Below are 23,750 nucleotides of genomic sequence, written 5' to 3'. Positions count from 1 at the left end.
TCATAAATATTGTCCCACTTCTGGCAAGGATTATGCAACACCAGAAGCAGCTTTCTGTGCAGTCCATACCCTCTGCTATGATTCTTTGGGTTGTCATCTTCAATCTATCATTTGACAGTTAAAGGTGCAAGTCTGTTCTGCAATTTTAGGCTTTTTAGGCAGAACCCCATTCAGATAAATATTCCACCCCCCCCCCCCTAAAAAAAAAATAAATAAATAAAATCAAGGCATACAAATGGAAAAATCTATAGAGGCACAACTGCAGCACCCTACATGAGAAGTATCATAAGTATGCAACATATTACCTTTCATTTCCAGTCCTCTGCTTGCCAATTAAAAAATTCATCAACTGAATAAGTATTAAGAATTAAGCCACAAGCTACAGATATTAAACATAAAGATTTTGAAGTTAAAGAACATACAAACTCACTGACAAGAACATCAGGTGTGTACTCCCCGATTATGTCAGCTTGGTATCCATCTCCCATAAGCTCCATATTTTCCTGAGACAACAGTTTCAACTATAATAAGTAGATGCAGTTATCTTTTAAAATTTTAATACTGTAGCAAATTAGTTAATTCTACTAGACATTCTTTATAAGGAAATTATGCTAGCTGAGTTTCCAAGGAGAACATATCACGTGAGAAAAGAAACTATCAAACTACTGTAGTAAGTGAAATATCTTTGGGTCTGAAGTGAAGAGCTTAAGAATTTTTTATGCAGTTAAAGAGAATGAGACTTCTTGTCATCTTTGAAAATCTCTCTCCCTGGTGCCAAGTTCAGCTCATAGATCAGTGGATCATTTGGGAGGTCATGCATTGATCTTTCCCCTGTTGTCCCCTTTTTATCAAACTCTACCGTACCAACCCAAATGTACGCATCTTTCTTTCTCTTTTTGACACTCTTATTTAAAGGAAATAGATTGAGCAGTGGCATTGAAAGTTGAAACATAACATGACTTGTTCAGTCAAATATACTCTTCCTTCAGACAATCAATGAGAAAAAGATTTCTTCTGACTTATTGCTGCAGGGGGGCTGAATTTGTATTGCACAGAAGCCTCCAGAAATTAGAGCAAACAAATTATATAATTCAAATAACTTAGCACCTCCTACATTCTAATATTATCTAAGAATATCACTGAGGAAAATGCTATGCAACTTCCTAGAATACTCAAGTGACTAAAAAGTAAGAATAAATAGGTCAAGTGCCAAACCAGAATTTCATATCCAGCCATCTAGGTTAGTCAAGAAATTTTAATCAAACTTTCAAAACCATATGGAACTTGTTGAGATAACTAGCTTAGTCACTGTCTAGTCATTATAGATAGGGACGAAGAGTCATAGACACCTTACTTTTTGTTTGAAGTGTTGAAGATTGGTTTGGTTCGGTTCTTTTCTGGTTTGGTTCTCTTGGTAAAGTGTGTAATGTAACTAGGGACTGTCTAGATTCATTATGCACATGTTTAATGTGTTAATTGTGTGATTGTGCAATCATACCATATTTGTAATATTCTCAAGATTATACATAAAGTGGTGGCCTCTGTCTCATTGACAAGCCAAATCATTCTCTCTTTTCTCTCTTTCTTTCAACTTGGTATCAGAGCGCAATCCCTTTAGGGATTTTTTTTAGAGTCCGCCACCACCACCACCACCACTACCACCGCCGAGGCTTTGGTCTCGTGGTTCAGCATGGTTGACTGAACATGTGTCGATGCATGTCGCACCATGCTAACCATTGCTGACCACTAACCACCACCATGCTACCCGTCGCTGCCACCTGACACTGTACTGTCGCCGCCACCACCGGTGGCCTTTTTGCCTTCCTTTAGGGCATCCTTTTTTGAGCCAATCACATCAGTCTCCCATGCCACCGCCGGCCCCTCTGGCCACCTGCCAACTCTCCTCCAGCCACTGCCGATGGTTTCTATAACCTTTTTAGGCTGAGTTGTTGTTGTTGTTGTATGGTCATACTGATCATAGTTATCAAAGCGTCGCCTAGGCATCCAGGCTCCTTGGGCACCTTACCACCTTGATAACTATGATACTGATATTGTGGGTTACTCTGATGCTGATTGGGCTTATTGTTGATTGTGGTAGCAGATCTGCTATTGGATAATTTATGTTGATTGGTGGTAATCTTGTTACATGGAGGAGCAAGAAGCAATCTGCAGTGGCTTGGTCGAGTGCAGAGGCAAAGTGTAGGATTATGGCACAAACTGCAGCTGAAATGATGCGACTGGAATCTCTTGTTCAGGATCTTGGGTTTTCAGTCACTAAACGTATGGAGATGTATTGTGATCATAGTTATCAAGGCGGGAAGGCGACCATGGCATTTTAGAGGGTGAAAAGTCGACGCGACATTGCCATGGCGGCAAGGTGCCCAAGGCATCCAAGGAGCCTGGACGCCAAGGCAACGCCTTGATAACTATGATTGTGATATCATACTACTATTTATATTGCTAGTAATCCAGTTTTCCATGAGCGGAATAAACACATTGAAGTCGACTGCCATTTTGTGAGGGATGTTGTTATGAAGAAACTGATTTCTACTCCATTTGTTAACTCGCAATCAACTTAGCAATATGTTCACTGAGGCATTATTTAGGCCTGCATTTCTTAATGGTTGCTCCAAGCTGAGTGTGGGAGATATATATGCTCCAGCTTGAGGGCGAGTATTCAATAGTATAGCATAGGGATTTTTTGTTATGTCTTTGTTATTGGTTAATTTTAGTTGTAATTAAGTTAGACTGTCCTTACTTGTAATATCTACTTTATTAAGTTATAAGTATGTGGACCTAGGCTCACAGTAGGGTATTCTGAATCCTACCGTGAGCTAGGGTTCTTTCTCACATCGAGTTCTCTCTATTCTCTCTTCCTTTCTTCTTCTTCCCTCTCTTCTTCCTCCTCTTTGCTCTTGTAGGTACTGATTTTCGGGTTTTTATATTGTCACAGCTCTAACAATTTTTTTAGCTATTCTGGAAGGTGTTCGTATAGTGCCTCTGCTCGCTTTGGGATTATGGAAATTGAGGTTGATTATGCTTTGCAGTTAATTTATTGAAAAGTCTGAAATGCAGCTCTTGGTTGTTCCTTTGCATATACAGAACACTCGTTCTCTTCTGATGCAGCTCAATGCTTTAGTTTCTCATGTTTCTTGTGAAGCTAATTGTTGTAATATGGGTTCAAGGGTAATTATGTCCTAAGGGTAATATTGTCCTTGTACCTATAGTGTCTAGGTTCATTATGCACATGTTAAATGTGTAGCTAGATAAGGATTGAGTCAATCATTCCATATTTGTAATATTCTGAAGTTATAAATAAAGGTAAGGCCTCTGTCTCATTGACAAGCCAGATTCATGGAATTCAACATGGTATCAGAGCCAAAACTCCGGAAATATGGGCAATGAATTTTTTTTCTTTCTTTCGTGATTGTGTTCTAACCTAACTACTACCAGTCTTCCGTGGCCACCACCACCATCCTTCCGCCAGCCCCTCCAAACTTCCGCCACCACCTTCCAGCCTCCCGCTGACCACTGCCAGCCCCAACAGGCCTCACGGCCTTTCTCCTTTTCTCGCGGTAGGCCTCTCTAGCTTTGCCGTCCTCCTTTTTCCACCCTTGGTGGTGAGTTGACTCCCACCAAGGGCCCTTTTTAACCTCTCTATGATCTGATTTTTTTATTGGAGGTTTTCTTTCTTCTATTCCTACGATTTTTTATCCAGCCACTATGCCTGACAATTCCGAGGTCACCTCTGTTGCATCTAGTCTTGATGGTTCGTCGCAACGTGACTTTATTCCATTCCCGGTGAATCCCATTAAGCTAAATGGAAGTAATATCTCTTGTGATCTCGCTCTTGCTTGTTCGCGATTGGTTCCCGCGGTCTCTTTGGCTACATCACGGGCACCACTATCAGGCCTACAAAGGCTGGTCTCGCACAGGATCGATGGATGAATTTTAATTTTTTGGTCATATCCAATTTGGTTTTTTTTTTTTTTTTGGTGAATAAAAAATTATATTACCAAAGCCCAAGGGGGGCGAAAAGGAGAAGAGAACCGAAAAAAGGGGGGGGAATGTACAAAGAGGGGAACACGGGGGGGAGGGGGGGGGGGAGAGCAGATCCCAGGCCCAATTAAGTGGGGGAGAGGGATCTTAAGAGAGCACTATCTAAACCCCAGGACACAACAATATGCCTGTTCCTTGGGGAGTTCAAAACAGCCTTGGTAGGAAGAAAAGTAAGCTTAGTCGAGGCATCCCAGAAGATGGCTTTCCAAATTAAGTCAAAAGAGCGAGATTTGGAAGTCCATCTCCTAAGGTTCCTCTCCATCCAAATGTGGGAAAAAGAGAAGCGCAAAACATAAGCTTGCTAATAGTGTCACAGATCGAGCATCCAGGGTAAGTCATGACCAGCTAAAGCCACTCTCGAGTGAAAGGGAGATGTCTCCTACTACGAGGCCAGATAAACGAAAGGGCTTTTTCCCAAATGGTAGAGGTAAAGGGGCATGCAAAAAAAAGGTGGTCAATGTCTTCTGAACCATTCCAACAGAAGATGCAAGATGTAGGGACGTGGATTCTGCGGTGGGAGAGGAAGGCTTGGGTAGGGAGGCAAAGGTTAAGGGTTCTCCAAGCAAGGAAGCTATGTCGAGGGATGTGGCCTTTGAACCAGACTAACTTATGCCATAAGACAGTAGGGGCTTAGGTTCTGACTAAATTCCAGGCAGATCTAAAGCTGAAAAGGCCATTAGTGGAGGGGAGTCAAAAAACCTTGTTCGCGTGAGCATGGGGGGAGGGAGGAAGGGTAAGGACGGAATTCCAGATCAAGGAGAGGGTGAGGGGGGTAGGGGAGGGGGGAACCAGGAACACTGAAAAATGATGGAGGAGAGGGGAGCAGACTTTGGAATGCCGGAGGAAAAAATTGTTCTGGCTCCAAAGAAGTTGTAGAGGACACCCAAGGGATGCCAGGGGTCAAGCCAGAGGGAGGTGGAGGATCCATCCATGATGGAGGAGGAAATGGCTCTAAGGGCCAGGGGGTGGAGAAGAAGGATCTTGCGCCAGATCCAAGAAGAATCCGGAGGGACGGATACAGTCCAAATGGAGTCATTCTTGAGGAAGTGGGACTAGACCCAATGGACCCAAATGGAGTCATGCTTAGAGGAGATTTTCCAAATAAGCTTCAAAATACCCGCGGTATTGGAATCACGGATTCGGCGGATGCCCAGACCTCCTTCGGATTTTGGGAGGCAGATGGATTTCCAGCTGAGAGGGTGGAGGAATCTGTGGGATTCTTTTCCTTTCCAGAGGAAAGCACAGAAAAGGGCTTCCATAGCTTTGATGGTGGCTTTGGGAAGGGCAAAGACGCCGCACCAATAGATGTAAGAAGATTGAAACACCGATTTGGTGCATTCAAGCTTACCCGCATAGGATAGGAGTCTACCCTTCCAGAGCTGAAGACGCTTGCGAATATTGTCAAGCATAGGAGTGCAATGATGGCTAGAGAGCCTAGCAGGGATAAGGGGAAGACCCAGGTATTTCACTGGAATAGAGCCAAGAGAAAAACCAGTGAGACGGAGGAGGTAGTCTCGGTCAAGGGTCGAGACACCAGAGAGGAAGAGTTTGATTTTAAGGAGATTAATGCGGAGGCCAGAGAGACTCGAAGAGGTTAAGGGAAGCCATGATCTCAGAGATGGAAGAGGGGGAAGCTTTGGAGAAGATCATGAGATCGTCAGCAAAGGCCAAATGGGTGAGGTTCAGATGCTTGCATTCGGGAATTGGGGAGATGAGGTGGAGATCGGTTTTGGCTTGGATGCTCCTAGAAAGGACTTCCAGGGCCAGAGAGAATAGAAAAGGAGAGAGAGGACATCCCTGACGAATACCAACTTTAGATTTGAAAAACTCCGCCAGGGAGCCATTCACAATAACCGAGAAAGAGGGGGTGGATAAGGAGGCATGGACCCAGCGAATGAAAGCAGGGGGGAATCCCATCTGGGAGAGCACATCACCGATGAAGTCCCATCTGAGGGAATCAAAAGCTTTGTGAAGGTCAATCTTCATAAGGGTAGTAGGAGAGTGGGATTTTCTGTCAAATCCACGCACAATCTCTGAGCAAAGGATAATATTATCCGCAATGCTTCTACCCTCTATGAAGGCAGATTGGTTGGGGCTAACCAAGGCAGGGATGACGAGCTTGATCCTATTTGCCAAGATTTTGGTAATGAACTTGTAGAGAAGATTACAGAGAGAAATAGGTCTGAAGTCGGAAAGAGAGGAGGCTCCATCATGCTTAGGGATGAGGCAGAGGAAGGTTTGGTTGACCTGGGCAAGCTGGCTGGGGTTGAAGAAGAAGCTGCGAATGGCTCTAATGAGATCGTCCTTGAGATGGTCCCAACAGCTAAGAAAGAATCCCATGCTGAAGCCATCAGGACCGGGGGCCTTGTTGGATTTATGGGACAAGATAGCCTTAGTAATCTCATCATCGGAAGGGATGGCAAGAAGAGAGTTAGCCAAGGAGGAAGGGATAAATTTGTTAATGAGACCGGGGGGGAGGGTGGAGGAGGGGGGAGGTGGGGGTTGAAGAGAGAGGAGAAAAAGGAAGCAGCCTCGGTTTTGATGTCAAGGACAGAAGAAAGAGGTGATCCATCACGGGAAATGAGCAGGGTGATGGAGTTGTAGCTTTGCCTGGTTTTCAACGAGCGGTGGAAGAAAGCCGAGTTGGAATCACCAAGCTTTAACCATTTGGTACGGGATTTTTAGCGGAGAAAGCTTTCTTCCAGGGAGGAAAGGGAAAAGAGCTCATCCGAAAGCTTTCTCTCCTCCTCCGCCAGCAGAGGGCAAAGCGGATCCGCTTGCAGACGAGATTGCACAGAGGCAAGGTTAGAGCGGCAAGAAGAGACCTGGGAGGGGAGATTCCCAAAGGTGGCAGAACTCCAGAGTTTGAGCTCAGCTTTGGTGAGCCGGAGCTTCCTGGCGAAGACCATAAGGGGGAAGGAGGGGCAGTGGACGGGGGAGTTCCAAGCTTTGAGGATGGTAGGGAGATAGAGCTGATGGGAAGTCCACATATCGAAGAATTTAAAGGGTTTGGGGCAAAAGGAGGAATACTGCTAGATGAGAAAATGACAAGGACTGTGGTCGGAGAGACCTTGAAGCAGGAAATTGGCATAGGAGTGAGGGAATAAGGTGAGCCAGGCATCATTGGTGAGGAAGCGATCTAACTTGCAAGCAATTCTTTCGATGCCTCCTCGACGATTATACCAGGTAAGGGGGGAGCCCGACCAACGGAGATCATCGATACCAATGTCCTCAATGCAGTCATTAAAAGGCTTAACATTGTGGAACTCAATTGGGCAACCACCAATTTTCTCAGATTGGAATCTGACAGTGTTGAAGTCACCTCCCACTCCCCAAGGGAGGGGACCAATCCCAGCTTTAATGAGAGCCAGGTCATCCCATAGAGAAACGTGGTCAACAGCCCTATTGGAGGTATAGACAAAAGTGATATAGAAGGAGGAGGAGCTAGGGGAATTAGGGAGGGAGAGGAGAAGGTAGAGGAGCTGGGGGGAGGAGTGAGAGATGGAGATGTGAATTTTGGAGGGGTCCCACAGGATCCAAATCCTTCCATTAGGAGAATGGTTGTAATTGGAGATGAAGGACCAAGAGGAGGCAATAGAAGCTGCAATGCGAGAGGCATTCTTTTGCAAGACATGAGTTTCCAAGAGGGCGCAGAAGGAGGAGTGAGAAGATTTAATGAGGGCTGTAATGTCATGGTGCTTGGCCAGGGAATTGAGGCCCTTGACATTCCAAAAGAAACTGGCAGACATGGGAAACTAGAGGGAGAAGGGCATCGACGACCTAGGGGGGACACTCCTATACCTCCTACGGAAGTAAGCTAGGGTGGGGCGATGGCGGGCAATAACAGATGCAGCCAGGGAACCATCGGTGCCGAACATTGAAGCCAATGGGGAGGGGGAGGTGGGAGGGATGACCAAATCTAAAGGGGGGGGGGATGGCACACAACGGACAAGGAAAGGGAGAGAGGGGGGTTAGAGCAAAGGGGGGTGGAAGAGGGGGGGTTATAGGGATGAAAAACAGTTAAGGCAAGGCTGTCGAGGTGATGGGCAGGGACAGAAGTGGGGGAGTTGGTGTGCATGGGAGAGGTGGGCCTAGAAGTGGGACGGGTGGTTGGGGTGGGTTGGGTAGAGAGAATGGGAGAGTAGGGCTTGTCTATGGGCTGGGTGGAGGTGTTAGGAAAGTGGGCCGTGGATTGGATGGGCCAGGAGCTGGGTCGGGTTGTGTGGGGAACGGTTCTGGAATGGAGGGTGGAGGTGGAAGGGTCATGGTTAGTGGAAAAGTTGTGGTTTAAGTGAGCTGGAGGGGGTAGAACTGGAAGATTGTAATTAAAGAAAGATGGTACCCGGTTAAGAGCAGATGGTTTGGATGGGTTCTGGGCCGGGTTAAGGTGATGGTTTAAAGAGAGCAAGGGTGAAGAGGGAATTAGGCTGGATGTGGGCCCAGGGGGGTTAGGTAGAAGGGGGGGCAGGTCAGATCAGGAAAAAGAGGTCAAAGGGGTAACAGGGGAAAAGGTGTTAAAAGGGTCCGTTATACTACCTCGCAAAGGAGCATCACACCCATCGAGAGAAAAACTCCTGAGGGTCAGATTTTTAGACTGACTAGCGACAGTGGAAGGCAACGAGTGCAGAGCTCTTAACTTCGACGCATCCAGAATAGCAGAGGAACTCCCACGAGAATCCATTACCAAATTAGTGAAACCAAGGTCTGCGCTTCACAGCAGCGAAGCTTCAAGGCAAAAGTTGAAGAAGAGATTGTAGCAGCAGTCGTAGACGACCTGATGAAGGCATCCTCGATCGAAACAGTCTGAGGAGCCAATCTTGGTTGGCCAAGGATCGAGGAGCCAGCGATGGGAGCAGGCGACAGAGATGCTACAGCACTGAACCGAGGCAAGTACAGCTGCGAGATGGAGAGTCGAGACTGGGAGTGCTCGGCGGCGTCGATGGATATGGTGGCACACTTTTCGCCCTTCCTCCGCTAGGACCTGGATATGTCAAGGCGAGAGGAGGTGTAGGGTAGCTTGAAATGGACAGTTGGCGACCGCAGTAGTAGAGAGATCTTCAGGAGCTTAAGGCGATGGAGCTGCTACAGGCGTAGCTACAGGCGGTGGCGAGGGAGCAGCGACAACAACTTGAGCAGCGACAGCATCTTGAGTCGAAGGGGCAGCGACAACATCTTGAGCCGAAGGAGACACGAAGCTTGAGACGTTGGCAGCAAGATCTGAGGGGGAAGGAGCAGCGATGACGGCAATAACATGAACGAGAAGAAGGGGCGGGCCGAGGTACCAATATGATCTTCATGGAAGGAGAGATGCCGGAGATGCCTGAGATGGTGACACCATAAACTGGAGAAGATGGAACAACTTTAGGAGTTACATCGGCAACAGTAGCTTTGCCAGAGCAGTCACGGGAATGATGCCCAAAGACTTTGTAGTAAACGCAGTGAGGTGGAATTCAATCAAACTTGACAGGTTGTTCAAAACTAAACCCATCTTCTTCGACGATGGTGATGGAGGAAGGCGGAGGCTTATCAGCAGGGACATCGATGCACATTCTTGCAAAAGATAATCGGTCCATTTTGAGAGTACGAGCATCATAGTAGAGAGGGTATCCCAAGACCGAACTGATCCTGCTTAAGCATTCTTTACTCTAGTAATGGAATAGAAGACCAGGCAGTGCAATCCACAAGGGAATGGAGCTGAAGTCGACCTTGTGGAGCATGATGTAGGGATTCCACTGCGGAAGGAAGATTGGTAATGGGCCAACAAGCCAAGGAGCACCATCTAAAGCTCTGGCCTTGGTATCCTTCAAGAAGAACTTGAAGACAAAGGCACCGCTGTCGAGGAGGAAGATATCAACAGAACCTTGAGCTCTCCATTGCTTAGTTAGGGAGGCTTTAACAGTGTTGAACGATGGTCTCTTTCCGAGGAAGTGACCCACAAGGCATGACTACCATTTGAAAATTTCAGGAGAGCAGATTGCAGGGACAAAGGGCGTAAGAAGCACCATCATGACAGGGAGGTTTAATAAAGTGGAGGGAAAGGTCGGGACTGTTGGAAGAAGAAGGGTGAGAAAGCAGGGAAGACCAAGAAATTGGTCCAGGGGGGTGGAGTTGGTGGTGGTGGTGGTGGAGGTGGAGGTGGAAGGGGGAGGGGGAGGAGGTGGAGGAGAAGGGAATGGTGGCGGTGGGATGGAGGAGGTTTAGGTATTGGCGGTGGAGGTGAAGGAGGTGTTGGCTGATGGGGTGAGAGGAAGACTGGGGATGGTGGTGCTGGTGGAGGTGGTGGAGGAGCTAGGAGTGGTGGTGGGGGAGGTGGAGGTGCCCGGCGGAGGAAGGAGGGAGGAGCTCATGTTTTGAATTGAGAGTTATTTAGCATGTAATTGACCTTGTGTCCAGTCTAGTTTGTCATATCCTATTTGGTTAATTCCATGTGTTGGGGAATTATACCCTATCTCCATAATTGTTTTGATGATAACAAACATATTGGACAAGGTCTTGTATGTCAATATGTCAACAGGGTTAATGATGAAAACAAATAAATCAAAGAATTAGAAGACATAAAGCATAAAGTAAAAATGTTCAGGATAAAGCCTTGAAGATCAAGATCTCGAAGGCATGCGAAGCTTCTCAAGAAAAGATCTTGAAAGATCTTTTGAAGATTAAAGAACATCATTTGAAGAGAAGTCAAGACCCTCGTCAAGATTCTCATGTGCACATACATAGATACACTTTGCATACTTGTAAATACATTTGCAAAATATAAATGAAAGTGTATATGCATCATTTAGAGACCTTAAAAGGTTAAAATTAAACCCCCTTTGACCTTAGAATAAGTTGGAATCAGTTAGAGAAAGCCCCGGAGAAGTCCCCACAGTCAAACTGTCTGAAACAACCAAGACAGGGATCCGGACTGTGATCTGGTCGACCGGATCGCAGGGTATGCATCGACCGGGCGCAAACAGTAGCTCCACTGGTACATTCCTAAAAATGATCCGGTCAACCGGATCAAGTGGGACGATGATCCGGTCGACCGAACTCCGACCAGATGCCATTTTTGCCCTCCAACAGCTAGTTTTTCCAATGGCTATGATCTGGTTGACCGGATCAATGTTCAGGTCGACCGGATGGGTTAAAAATAGATCCGTTAGAGCACATTTTGCATATGTTCTAAAGATCATTAATGAGCCTATAAATAAAGAACATGTCAGACTTTTTCACGTATCCACTACAGTCAAAAATACAACTTTTGTGAAAGGTGAAAAGTCAATTTATGCTCTAATCATTGAAGTCAAATTGTCTACATCAAGATCATTCAAAGGTTGATTTCAAAGCTCAAACACCTTCACTTGCTTACATTCTAAAGAGAAGTCTTAAAGAAGGTCATCATCATAAAGTATTCATTTTTCATCATTTGACACTTACAACGAGTACATATCATACTCCTTGCCTAGGTAATCTTTATCTTTACTCTTTTGTATTTGTTTATGCTTTTGAGTTAACAAAGCATTGTTGCATTAGCTTAGACTGTACTTAGGCATTGCTAGGATCCTCTTATCCTTAAAAGATTCGGATTCTCTTATCCTTAAAAGGTTGGGATCCTCTTATCCAGGGAAAAAGATTGTAAAGGTGTTCTTCCCACCTACCGTACTTAAAAGAAGAAACTAGTGAAATTCTCTCAAGGTTGAGAGGAGTGGATGTAGGCTGGTTTAGCCGAACCACTATAATTTTTGTATGTCCTCTATTTGAGCACTTTTCTTTCTTTATCTTATCTTAACTCAAGAAAAATTCAAAAAGGGCAATATTTCACTAGTGATAACCTATTCACCCCCCTCTAAGTTATCCCACACCATGGACCAAGAAATTGCAGTGCGGTATCTTCTTGATACGACAACAAAAATTTGGAAAGCAGCCCAAGACACCTATTCTCAGGTCGGGAATGCTGCCCAATGCTATGAATTCCGTCAGAAGATCCACTCTACCAAGTAGTTGGAGTTGTCACTCTCTCAATATTACAATAAAATGTGTACTATGTGGCAGCAATTGGATTTTTTAGGCACCTTTACTGCAACCTGTGTCCTTGATGCCACGGCTTTTCGGAAGTGGGAAGATGGTTTGCGCGTGTTTGATTTCTTGGCTGGCCTCAATATTGAGTTTCATCAGATCCACGCCTATATTCTGAATCGTGATCCCCTTCCCACCCTTGAGCAGGCCTATGCGATTCTTTCTGCTGAAGACAGTCAGCGTACAACTATGGTTAGTCCGGCTACTTAGAAATCATCAGCCCATGTGTCTGGTTCTCAAACCTCTTCTCAAGGGAACTCTTCTCGACCTGTTACTGGTGTGAAAATCTGGTGATCACCCTCCTATTAAATGCGATCATTGTGGGAAGGAATGGCACACCAAGGACCGATGTTGGAAGCTTCATGGTCGCCCTGTAGATACTCGAGGGCATGGGAAAGGTGGCTCCAATCGGCCTACTCGTGCTAACCAAGCCACTATAGAAGAACAGCCCGAGCAATCTCTTTCGCAAGTTGTGGCTGAACTGCAAAATCTCTGGGATATGATGACTCGATTGGACACGTCTTCTTCGGCACCTGTGTCTCCTTCCTTGGCTGCTTCGACTGTTTCTATAAGGCCATACCCGATTCTTGGGTTATTGACTCAGGGCAACCAACCATATGACAGGTTCATCCTCTCTTTTTTCCACATATTTTCCTTTGTTTGGCCATAACAAGGTTCGGGTGGTTGACGGGTCTCTTTCTCCTATTTCGGGAAAGGGGACTGTTCAATGCACCTTTTCTCTGTGCCTTTCATCGGTTTTACATGTGCCTAAGTTTTCTACTAATTTGTTGTCCATTAGTAGCTTAACAAGGTATTTGAACTGCAAAGTAACATTTTTTCCCAAACATTGTTTATTCCAGGACTTGGAGACGGGTTGTATGATTGCATGTGGTAAAGTGGTTGGTGGTCTGTACATGCTTGATGGTTCGCCGGCAGCCTTAACATCTCAGTCTCCGTCTTCATCTACCAACTCTGCGTTACTTGAATTGAATAATTGGCATCGTCGTTTTGGCCATCCCCCAATGGGTGTTTTATCAGTTCTTTTTCCTAGTTTAATAAAGAGTTGTAATTTGAACACTTTTTCATGTGATGCTTGCACTTTGGTAAAACAAACTCGGAATGTTTATCCAATTTCTGATAATAGGAGCTTGTCTCCATTTAGTTTGATTCATTCTTATGTAAGGGGCCCTGCCCAATGAGTTTCTACCTCTGGGTTTCGGTGGTTTGTCACCTTCACTGACTGCTACCGCACTACATGGGTTTATTTAATGCATAGTAGGAGTGATGTATTTACTTGTTTTACCCTGTTTCATAAAATGGTCCAAACCCAGTTTGATGCCAAGTTGAAGGTCTTATGGTCTGATAATGGCAAGGAGTATATGGATGGTGCCTTTCGCTCCTATCTGGATTCCCATGGAATTATTCATCAGACCTCGTGTGTAGATACTCCATCCGAGAATGGTGTTGCAGAGAGAAAGAACCGACACTTATTGGAGGTGGCTCGCTCCCTCATGTTTGCTATGGCTGTACGTTCTAGATTTTGGGGTGATGCGGTTCTTACAGCCACCTATTTGATAAATTGGCTTCCTACCCGAGTCTTAGGAGGTCGCTGCCCTTTGGATCTTCTGTTGGGATCCTCCACGTTTGTTGTGCCACCCAAGGTGTTTGGCTGTGTGGTGGTTGCAAGAAATCACCATGTTCACGGGAAGTTCGATCCCAAGGGTCTCCGGTGTGTCTTTCTTGGCTACTCGGCTACCTAAAAGGGGTATAAATGCTATCATCCTCCTACTAGGAAAGTGTTTGTCACAATGGATTTGGTATTTCGGGAATCTGAAGCATACTTTCCATAGCCGGCACCTCTCCAGGGGAGATTCTAAGGGATGAAGAGGTCCTGTTGATTGCTCCTCTAGATGTTCAGGTGCTTATTATAGAGGATGCCACTGTTGAATTAGAGGATGGGATTACAAGTCAGGAACAGGAAATGGGACAGAATGAGCAGCAACAAACAGTTTTTCCTTCACATGGAATGTTGTATAAAGAGACCACTACCACCAATCCTACTCAACCAGCACCTTCTCCGAGTCCTACTCATCCTCCTGGTAAGCTTCCTTTTGATCCCAGTCTTGATTTACCAATCGATGTTCGGAAACCAAAACGGAGTTGTACACAACATCCAATTTCCAATTGTGTCATATAATTCTCTAACTCCTTCATTTCATGCCTTTGTATCTTCGTTATCCTCTGTTACTATTCCTAACAACTGGCAGGAAGCAATAGCCGAACAGAAATGGAAGGACGCAATGAATGAAGAAATGCATGCCCTTGAGAAAAATCAGAATTGGGATTTGGTTGTTCCTCCACCAGGAAAGAAACCTGTTGGCTGCAAGTGGGTCTTCGTCGTGAAGCACAAATCAGATGGTTCTGTAGAAAGGTACAAAGCACGAGTGGTTGTAAAAGGGTTCACTCAAACCCAGGGAATCGACTATCAAGAAATATTTGCTCCAGTGGCAAAGATGAATACAGTGAGAGTCATCATTTCTTGTGCTGTCAACAAAGGATGGGAACTCCAATAACTTGATGTGAAGAATGCCTTCTTGCACGGAGAATTGGAAGAAGATGTTTACTTGGATATACCCCCTGGCTTTGCTACCTCTGAGTCTCAGGGAAAGATATGCAAATTAAAGGCGGCCTCATATGGCCTAAGGCAGTCATCAAGGGCCTGGTTTGGTCGCTTTCACAAAGCCATGATTGCAAATGGCTATAAACAGAGTAATGCTGACCACACGTTGTTTGTGAAGAAAGTGGGACAGCATATCACCATTCTGATTGTTTATGTAGATGACATAGTGATCACAAGGGGTGATGCACTAGAAATTCAGAAGTTGAAGACCTACTTGGGCACTGAATTTGAGGTCAAGGATTTGGGGAAGTTACGATACTTCTTAGGGATTGAGGTTGCCTATTCAGCTAAGGGCATATCTCTTTCTTAGAGAAAATATACTCTTGATCTATTAAGCGATATTGGGATGCTTGGTTGTAAACCGGCAGATACTCCACTTGAGCCCAATACGCACTTAAAAGGCAAGGAAGGTGACCCTGTCGATAAGGGTAGTTATCAGAGATTAGTTGGTCGATTGATTTACCTCTCCCATACCTTACTAGACATTGCATTTGCAGTGAGTGTCGTGAGTCAATTCATGCATGACCCTCACACCTCTCACTTGGAAGCAGCATATAGGATACTGCGGTACCTAAAGTCCTCCCCTGGAAAAGGAGTTTTATATTCTCCACATAGTCACCTCCGGATTAAAGCTTTTACTGATGCAGATTGGGCTGGCAACCCTGATGATAGAAAATCAACGTCTGGATATTGCATCTTTGTTGGAGGAAATTTAACTACGTGGAAGAGTAAAAAGCAAGCAGTGGTGGCTCGATCTAGCGTTGAAGCTGAGTTTAGAGCTATGGCACAAGGTATATGTGAACTTCTCTGGCTCAAGGGTCTTCTTCAAGATTTGGGTCTAGGGGCTGATCTCCCTATATACTCTATTGTGACAACAAGTCAGTGATTAGCATTGCTCACAACCCGGTCCAACATGACCGTACTAAACATGTTGAGATAGACTGGCATTTTATCAAAGAAAAATTGGAACAAGGAATAATTTGTATTCCATTCATCAAATCTGACGAGCAGTTGGCTGATGTTCTTACTAAGGGACTTAGCAACAAGTTGTTTTATCCTATAATAAGCAAGTTGGGCATGTTTGACATGTATGCACCAACTTGAGGGGGAGTGTTGTAATATGGGTTTAAGGGTAATTATGTCCTAAGGGTAATATTGTCCTTGTACCTATAGTGTCTAGGTTCATTATGCACATGTTAAATGTGTAGCTAGATAAGGATTGAGTCAATCATTCCATATTTGTAATATTCTAAAGTTATAAATAAATGTATGACCTCTGTCTCATTGACAAGCCAGATTCATGGAATTCAACACTAATGAAGTAGATGATGCACATTCTAAAGAAAGTTCAGCTGTGGGAGCTCTTAGGAAAATGTTCTTCTAGTAGGATTTGCCTTGCTCAATTAAGCATGCTTTATTTGATGATCTTTTCGCATAACTTCGTTTCATCAAAGTTCTTCCTAATGAGTTACTGTTGAGCGATGACCCGTCAACCCGTGACCTGGGCCTGGATACATTAGTGTCCAGGTTCATTATGCACATGTGATTATGCTAGGATTTTTTTTTTGGGTGAATAGAAATTTCATTACCAAAAGAGAGGAGAAAGAAGAATTATAAAGGGCCCCAAAGGGGGGAAGCCAAACTAGCCAGCCTTAACAATAGATAGAGGAGGCCGGAGCAACTAAAGAAACATTAGAGAGACCCCAGGATTGAACAATGGTCCTGCTCCTAGGGGTATCGATACAAGAAGAGGGGGGAACAAAAGATAACTTTGCTTTAATTTCAAAGGAAATGGAATCCCAAATCTTCTGGTAAGGTCGAGAGTTGGAGGTCCATTTTCTCAAATTGCACTCCATCCAAATATGGTTGAGAGTAGCATAGAACGCCATCTTCCCAACCGAGTCACAAGTAGAGGAGCCAGCAAAAGTCATATCAATCCAAATCCATTTTCTAGAGAATGGAAGGATTCTTCTGTGAGCAGACCAGCATTTGAGGAGAACACCCGTCCAGATGGCAGCTTCAGTAGGGCACTCAAAGAAAAGATGGTTCAAGTCTTCATCATTGTTCCAGCAGAGGCAGCAAGCACAGGAAACTAAGATCTGGCGGCTGCGCAGAAAAGCTTGAGTTGGGAGACAATTGTTGAAGGCTCTCTAGGCTGTGAAGCAGTGCTTTGGAATGTGATGCTTGAACCAAAGAAGTCTACGCCAAGGAACCAAAGGGCCTTTTAGACAAACAAAATTCCAAGCAACCTTGGAAGAGAAGGAGCAAGAGCTGTTTGATGACCATGTAACACAATCACCTCTTGATGGAGACCTTCTAGTGATAGAGTGGAGCTCATTCCAGATAGGAGAGAGGGTAGGGCCAGGGGGGGCAACCATTGTGATCTAGAATATCAGCAACCAAAGAAAGCCTGTGAAGGCCCGAGGAGTAAATGGTTCTCGGGGTAGTCCGATGAAGGAGAATTCCCATAGGATGCCAATTGTCAAGCCAGAGGTAAGTAGATCGACCATCGCCAATGCTGGAGCGAATGACCTGAAGGACCAAGTGATGGCTAGCAAGAATCTTCCTCCAGACCTAAGAGGCATCAGATAAAGAGGAGGCAATCCAAATGGAGTCATGGCGTAGGGGACCCGAATAAATCCAATCCACCCAAATGCTCTTTTTTTTTAGGCAATTTTCCATAGAAGCTTGATGATACCAGCTGTGTTCACATCTTTGATTCTTCTAATGCCTAGCCCTCCTTCCTTCTTGGGAAGGCACACAGCAGCCCAACTAAAGGGGTGAAGGAACCTCGAGGAATCGGAGCCCTTCCAAAGAAAAGAAGCCATAAGAGCTTCAAGGGACTTGATAGTAGCTTGAGGAATCCCATAAATACCCGACCAAAGATATAAGAAGCTTCCAGAACTGATCTAATAAGGACCAACCTGCTAGCATAGGATAGAAGCTTGCTTTTCCAGAGCTGAAGTCTCTTTCGGATAAGATCCAACATGGGAGTGCAGTGGTGGGCAGAAAGTCTTGCCGGGATCAATGGAATCCCCAAGTATTTGACTGGCAGCTGACCTTCAAGGAACCCTGATATGGCTGGGAAGGCAGCTTTGTCAATCTCTGAAACTCCAGCAAAGAAGATGAGGGACTTGGAGGGGTTGATGCGAAGACCCGAGAGCTCTTTGAAGTGCTAGAGGCAAAGCAGAATAGACTCTAAGGAGGCAATCGATGCCTTGGAGAATATCATCAAGTCATCAGCAAATGCCAAGTGAGTGAGCTTGAGGGCTTTACACTTAGGCATAGGAGTGATGAGCTGCTGATCAGTACAAAGCTGGATCTGTCTGGAGAGGATTTCCAAGGAAATAGTAAACAAGTAAGGGGAGAAAGGGCAGCCTTGTCGAGTCCCCACAGTAGCTCCAAAGTACCCTGCCAGGCTGCCATTGACCAAAACTGAGAACTTTGGGGAAGAGATGCAAGAGCTAATCCAGTGAACAAAGGCCAAGGGAAACCCCATCTGAGTCATCACTTGAGCAATGTAGTCCCACCTAAGAGAATCAAAAGCTTTGCGGATGTCGATCTTCGGAAGCAGCAACGGAGAATGGTTCTTCCTATCAAAGCCTCTGACAATATCATTACACAGAAGGATGTTATCAGAGATGTTCCTGCCGGGGATGAAAGTCGTTTGGTTATTACTAACCAAGAGGTCCACAACACTCTTGAGCCTTCGAGTAAGGATTTTGGCAATGAACTTGTAGAGCAGATTGCAGAGGGCAATGGGCCTGAAATCATTCATAGCAATAGCACCTTCCTTTTTGGGGATGAGACAGAGGAAAGTGTGGTTGATCCCATTGATTTGATTGGGATTGAGAAAGAAGCTCTCAATTGCAGCAATAAGGTCAGCTTTGATGATGTCCCAAGCAGCTAAAAAGAATCCCATACTAAAACCGTCCGGACCTGGGGCTCCATTGACCTTGAGAGAGTGAATAGCTTTCACTATTTCATCTTCTTTGGGGATAGCACTTAAGGAATCCAAAAATTCTGGAGCAATGAACTTGTTGAGCAAGTGGCTTGGGATTGGATCTTGATCCTCTTGAGGCCCAGAGAAAATTCCTTTGAAGTGCTGGACCGCCAAGTCTTTGATATCCTTTACTGTGCTAGCAATAGAGCCATCCTGGCGAGAAAGCTGAACAATAGAGTTAGCATTAACCCTAGCTTTCACAGACTGATGAAAATAAGCTGAATTAGAATCACCCAAATCCAACTACTTGATTCTTGATTTTTACTTGAGAAAGCTTTCTTCCCTAGCTAGCAAGGAGGAGAGCTGAATAGAGACCTCTTTTTCTTCAACAGCAAGGGAGTCATTGAGCAAATCAGCCTGCAGCCTAGCTTGAATGGAGGCAAGCCTGTCTTTACACTCCTTGACTTGAAGAGTAATATTGCCAAAGATGTTTAGGTTCCAGTCCTTGAGGGCAGCCTCGACATTTTTGAGCCTCTTGGAGATGGCAATGAGAGGGGTGGAGAAGGCAAAAACAGGCTTTTGCCATGCTTCAAGCACAACCGGAAGAAAGGTTGGATGAGATGACCACGTGTCAAAGAATTTAAAGGGTTTGGGTCCAAAAGAAGTGAAGGGTTGGATGGCAAGGGAGATGGGGGAGTGATCTGAGATGTCTGGGTTCTCAAAAGATGCATGAGAGCAAGGGAAGGAGGCTAACCACTCTTCATTTACAAGAACTCTGTCTAATTTGCAGGCAATACGGCTGTTTCCAGCCCTTTTGTTGCTCCAAGTAAGGGGGAAGCCAGTCCATCTGAGGTCATTTGCAGCTATATCCTCTATGAACTCACTGAAATCATTCATAGCTCCCATTTCACAATGATCACCCCCCTGTTTTTCATGACTGTATCTGATTATGTTGAAGTCTCCTCCCAGACCCTAAGGCTGAGACCCAATTTGGCTAGCAATAGATCTGAGCTCAGCCCACAGGGAAGTCCTTTGAGCAGGACAATTTTCAGCATAAATCACCAAGAAGAAAAAAGAGAAATGCCCCAAGGAGTCCGAGAATTTGGTATGCAGGAATTGGGAGGAGGAAGCAGAGAGGGAGATGGAAATTCTGGATGGGTCCCATATAAGCCAGATTCGACCATTGGTGTAGTGGGTGTAGTTGGAGAGAAGAGACCACCCAGGGGCAATGGAGGCTAGAATTTTGGAAGAGTTGGGTTCTTTTATGTGTTTCCAGGAGGCAGCAAAAGCTAGAGCGAGAGGCTCTAATACGCGAACGAACGGCAGCCTGCTTCGCGGGAGAGTTGAGCCTGCGAGTGTTCCAGATAGTGCCGTGGATCATTGGGGCAGTGGTTGAAGAGGCAATGAAGGCTCTAAGAGCCTGGTCAGCACAGCACGAGACCTGGTTTCACTATGGTGGCGCTGTCGGTAAGAGCTACCAGAGGGAGCAAGAGGAGTGTAAGGTGGAGGAAGAGTCTCACGTGGTAATTGCAAAGTAGGGGAAGAGGTGGTGCTGGGTGGAGAAGACGATGGGTTCAACGGGATTGGGCCAGGTCCCAACAAAGGAAATACCCGACCGAGAGAAAGGAGAGGTTAAAGTGGGGCAACCCGACCCAAAGATAGAAGTGGGTAAAGAGGCAAGAGAAGGAAAGCTTAGAGAACCCAGTCCAGGTGGAAGAGAAGGCAAGGAAGGACCCAGGGGGGCACAAGAAGGATGGAGGTCAACCGAAAGGGGGCCCACCAAAGACAAGTCAGCAGGGGTTGGTGTCACAAGGTTCGATAAAGTAGGAGAAAGCTGAAGGAGGACTTCGCCATTAGAAGGCAAAGGCGATTCACTAAAGCCAGAGATCAAGGGGACAGCAAGGCTTCCCAGAGAAACAGTCGACGACTTCGAAGCAAGAGCAGCAGAGTCTCCTGAGCTAGAGCCAAGAATGGAAGCCTCAACAGCAGGATCTTTTGCCATGCGCTATCTGCTCCGAGGTAGAACCTCAAATTGGGGTTTTTCGGGGCACGAGAGGGGCTCAGGGTCTTCAGACGATGCCAGGAGGCTAAAGCGGTTCTGTCCATTAGACCAAGGCTGCTGCAGTGACTGAGACAGGGCCTTGGAGCTTTCCGGTAGGGTCTTCTTCTTCCAACGCTGATTCCGGTGCCAGAATCTGGTTCTAGAGTGGCCACGGGAGATGGATCGAGCAATTTGGTATGAAGATCTTGCGTCTCGCCTCCACCATTAGGCATAAGGACAGACCTATCTCGAGCAACTTCTGCCGAAGGATTAAAGTTGCAGTAGGGAGCAGGTTCATCCGCAACCGAAGGCTTGTCGAGAGGAGTACAGTGCTGGGAATCATGACCGAAGGATTTGTAGACCAAGCAGTGAGGAGGCAACCAGTCGTAGGTAGAGGTTCATCCGCAGAGACTTCAACGCAAATTCTCTCAAAGGCAAGACGGTCCTTCCTACAAGTGCGCACATTAGAGAACAGAGGTCTTCCCAGGGCAGATCCAATAAGACTGAGTCCATCTGAGCACCAGAAGTGAAGAGGCAGTCCTGGCAGAGTAATCCACAGCGGAATGGAGGCGAGGTCCAAGCGCCTGAGCTGAATTTGGCGGTTCCATTGGCGCAAGAAGATTGGCCTCTTCCCCACGAGCCAAGGACCACCTTCAAGGGCACGAGTCTTGTCAAGGGAGGAGGAGAATTTGAAGATGAAAAACTCATTGTCTAGCAGGAAGGTATCCAGAGAACCTTGGGGGTGCCATTGCTTGGAAAGGGACAACTTGACAATAGGGAAAGGGGGTCGAGGGCCCAGAAAATTACCCACTAAGCAATCCTCCCAAAGCTTAGCTTAAGCAGAGAGCAGGTCAGGCGAGCAGGAACACAGCCAATAGAGGAAGGTGGAACAAAGTGAAGAGGCAGTCCATCAGAGCAAGGGGAGGAGCCACAACAAGGATGGAACTCCAAGGGGGAGGCTGGGAAGCAGAGGGGCGAAGAGGGGAGGAAGCCATTCAATAAGGAGAAGAGGCAGTAAGGAATTAGGTGGCGGAGGTCCCGGCAGGGAGGGTAGAACCAGAAAGGGGAGAGCGTCATCCTAACTTCCGTCCAATAAACCATTATGCTAGGATTTTATTTCCATTAATTGTGTGATTGTGCAACCATACCATATTTGTAATATGCTCAAGATTATAAATAAAGTGGTAGCCTCTGTCTCATTGACAAGCCAATCTATTCTCTCCTATTCTCGCTTCTCAACTTGGTATCAGAGCATAAAACCATAAATAATTTTTTTTTTTGTTTTTCTTTTCACAGTTGCCGCCACTAGCGCACCACCACTGACCTCGAGGCTCCGGCCTCTTCCAGTCAAACATGGTTGACTGAACATAGGCCCATGCATGTTATACCATGTGTGACAGTCACTAACATCCATTGACCACCACTGCTACTTACATCGCCACCACTGTTCTGCTCCAATGGCCGCTCCATCACTGCCATTGCGTTTCCCAGGGAACTCAATGTTTGTTCGTACCTACAAGGGCCCTGCCCTCTCTCACTATCGCTTGTTACAGGGGCCTCCAGCTCCCAATCATACCTACAAGGGCCCTGCCCTCTCTCACTATTGCTCGTTACAGTTGCCTCTGTTCCCAGGGGCTTTCTGCCCTTGTCGTTGCTACCAGGGGCCTTCCGCCCCTTGCCACTGCTCTCTAGGGGCCTTTCCGCCCCTGCCAATGCTCCTAAGGGCATTCCGGTCCCTAACGCTGCTCTCTAGGGGCTTCCTGCCCCCTCAGCCGCTGCTCCACAGGCTTCCTGTCCCAGTTGCTCGAGCCCAGGGCTTCTGCCCCAACCACCAGACTCTCCATGGCCCTTCGCTTGGCCTATGCATGCTTCAGCCACCTTCTCTAGAACTCGGCTGGTCTGTCTACGCTTCTTCAGCCATCATTTAGCTGTTGTATGCTTGGTAATTTTCTGCCACTAGGCTGTTGGCCTTCTTTTGTGAGTACCACAGTTCTTTCACCCTTAGTATATTTATTCTGGGTCTTTAATGGAGGGTTCTAGCACATCCGTTGCTATTGGGAGCGGTGATCTAAGTCACCCTATTGCTCCTCACCATTGTCCCACTCTCCAACTTGGACCTACTAAGTTGAATGGAACAAATTACCTTGCTTGGTCTCGTGGATGCCTCCTTACCATTCGTGGTAATCATTTTTTGGGATATATTAATGGTGACACGCCCACTGAAACTACGGCTAAGGATAATTGGTTAGCTAATGATGCCTTAATCATGTCGTTCCTTTTGAACTCCATGGACTCATCCATTAGTTCCAGTTTTGTCCTCCTTAATTCAGCCAAGGAGCTATGGGATGCAGTGAATGTAATACCCCAAAATTTTGAAAGCCTAAAAGTGTTGATAAATAATTATCTATGTCTAGGGGTATTTTTGTAATTGTACACCTCTGGGGTATTTTGTAATTTTACACTTTTAAGGATATTTTTGCAATTTTACACCTTAGCGGTATTTTTCATAATTTCACACTGCAGGGGCAAATCCTTAAATTAATAACTATTTTTCCTTATTAACATTATGTGCAGAATTTAAATTTTGATAATAACCGAGTGCTGAATGGCATAATGATATTTAAGAATTAAAGAGTGCTTTCGTTCTTTATTTAAATATTGTTTTGGGGATTAGATAAACAAGTTAGTGCCTAGCTTAGTGGTTTGAGACTTTAATTAATTATGAGGTCTTGAGTTCAAGTCTTAGGAGGGGTGCATAATATAGTTAAATTTCTTTTATTTAATTTCAGCCCTAGGCTGGTAGACCCCACCCTACCAAACAAACCGTGAGAAGGGAGGAAATTTCAGTATCGTGAAAGGAATAGAAATCTTACCAAAAAGAAAAGAGTAGAGATAAAATAGAAAAGAAGGTTAAAAATACAATAATAATAATAATAATAATAATAATAATAATAATAATAAATAAGAGG

At 45.5% G+C, this 23,750-nt stretch overlaps 1 protein-coding gene across 2 annotated transcripts in view; it reads right to left on the bottom strand.

Annotated features, from left to right (window-relative positions):
- Positions 1-270: 270 nt before the first annotated feature.
- LOC122647586 overlaps positions 271-23,750 on the bottom strand; it is a 118,124-nt gene continuing 94,644 nt past the window's right edge. The window contains exon 14 of one of the 2 annotated variants that reach the window (XM_043840946.1): positions 271-503. In XM_043840946.1, the coding sequence (XP_043696881.1) occupies positions 309-503 (195 nt within the window). In that variant the 3' untranslated portion in view covers positions 271-308. The remainder of the gene's footprint in view (positions 504-23,750) is intronic. The other variant, XR_006330931.1, reaches the window with a different exon arrangement.

This window comes from Telopea speciosissima, unplaced genomic scaffold, assembly GCF_018873765.1.
Source record: "Telopea speciosissima isolate NSW1024214 ecotype Mountain lineage unplaced genomic scaffold, Tspe_v1 Tspe_v1.0080, whole genome shotgun sequence".
Lineage (NCBI taxonomy): Eukaryota > Viridiplantae > Streptophyta > Magnoliopsida > Proteales > Proteaceae > Telopea > Telopea speciosissima.
Note: the sequence above shows the minus strand (reverse complement) of the source record. Positions and strands in the feature narration are given on the sequence as shown.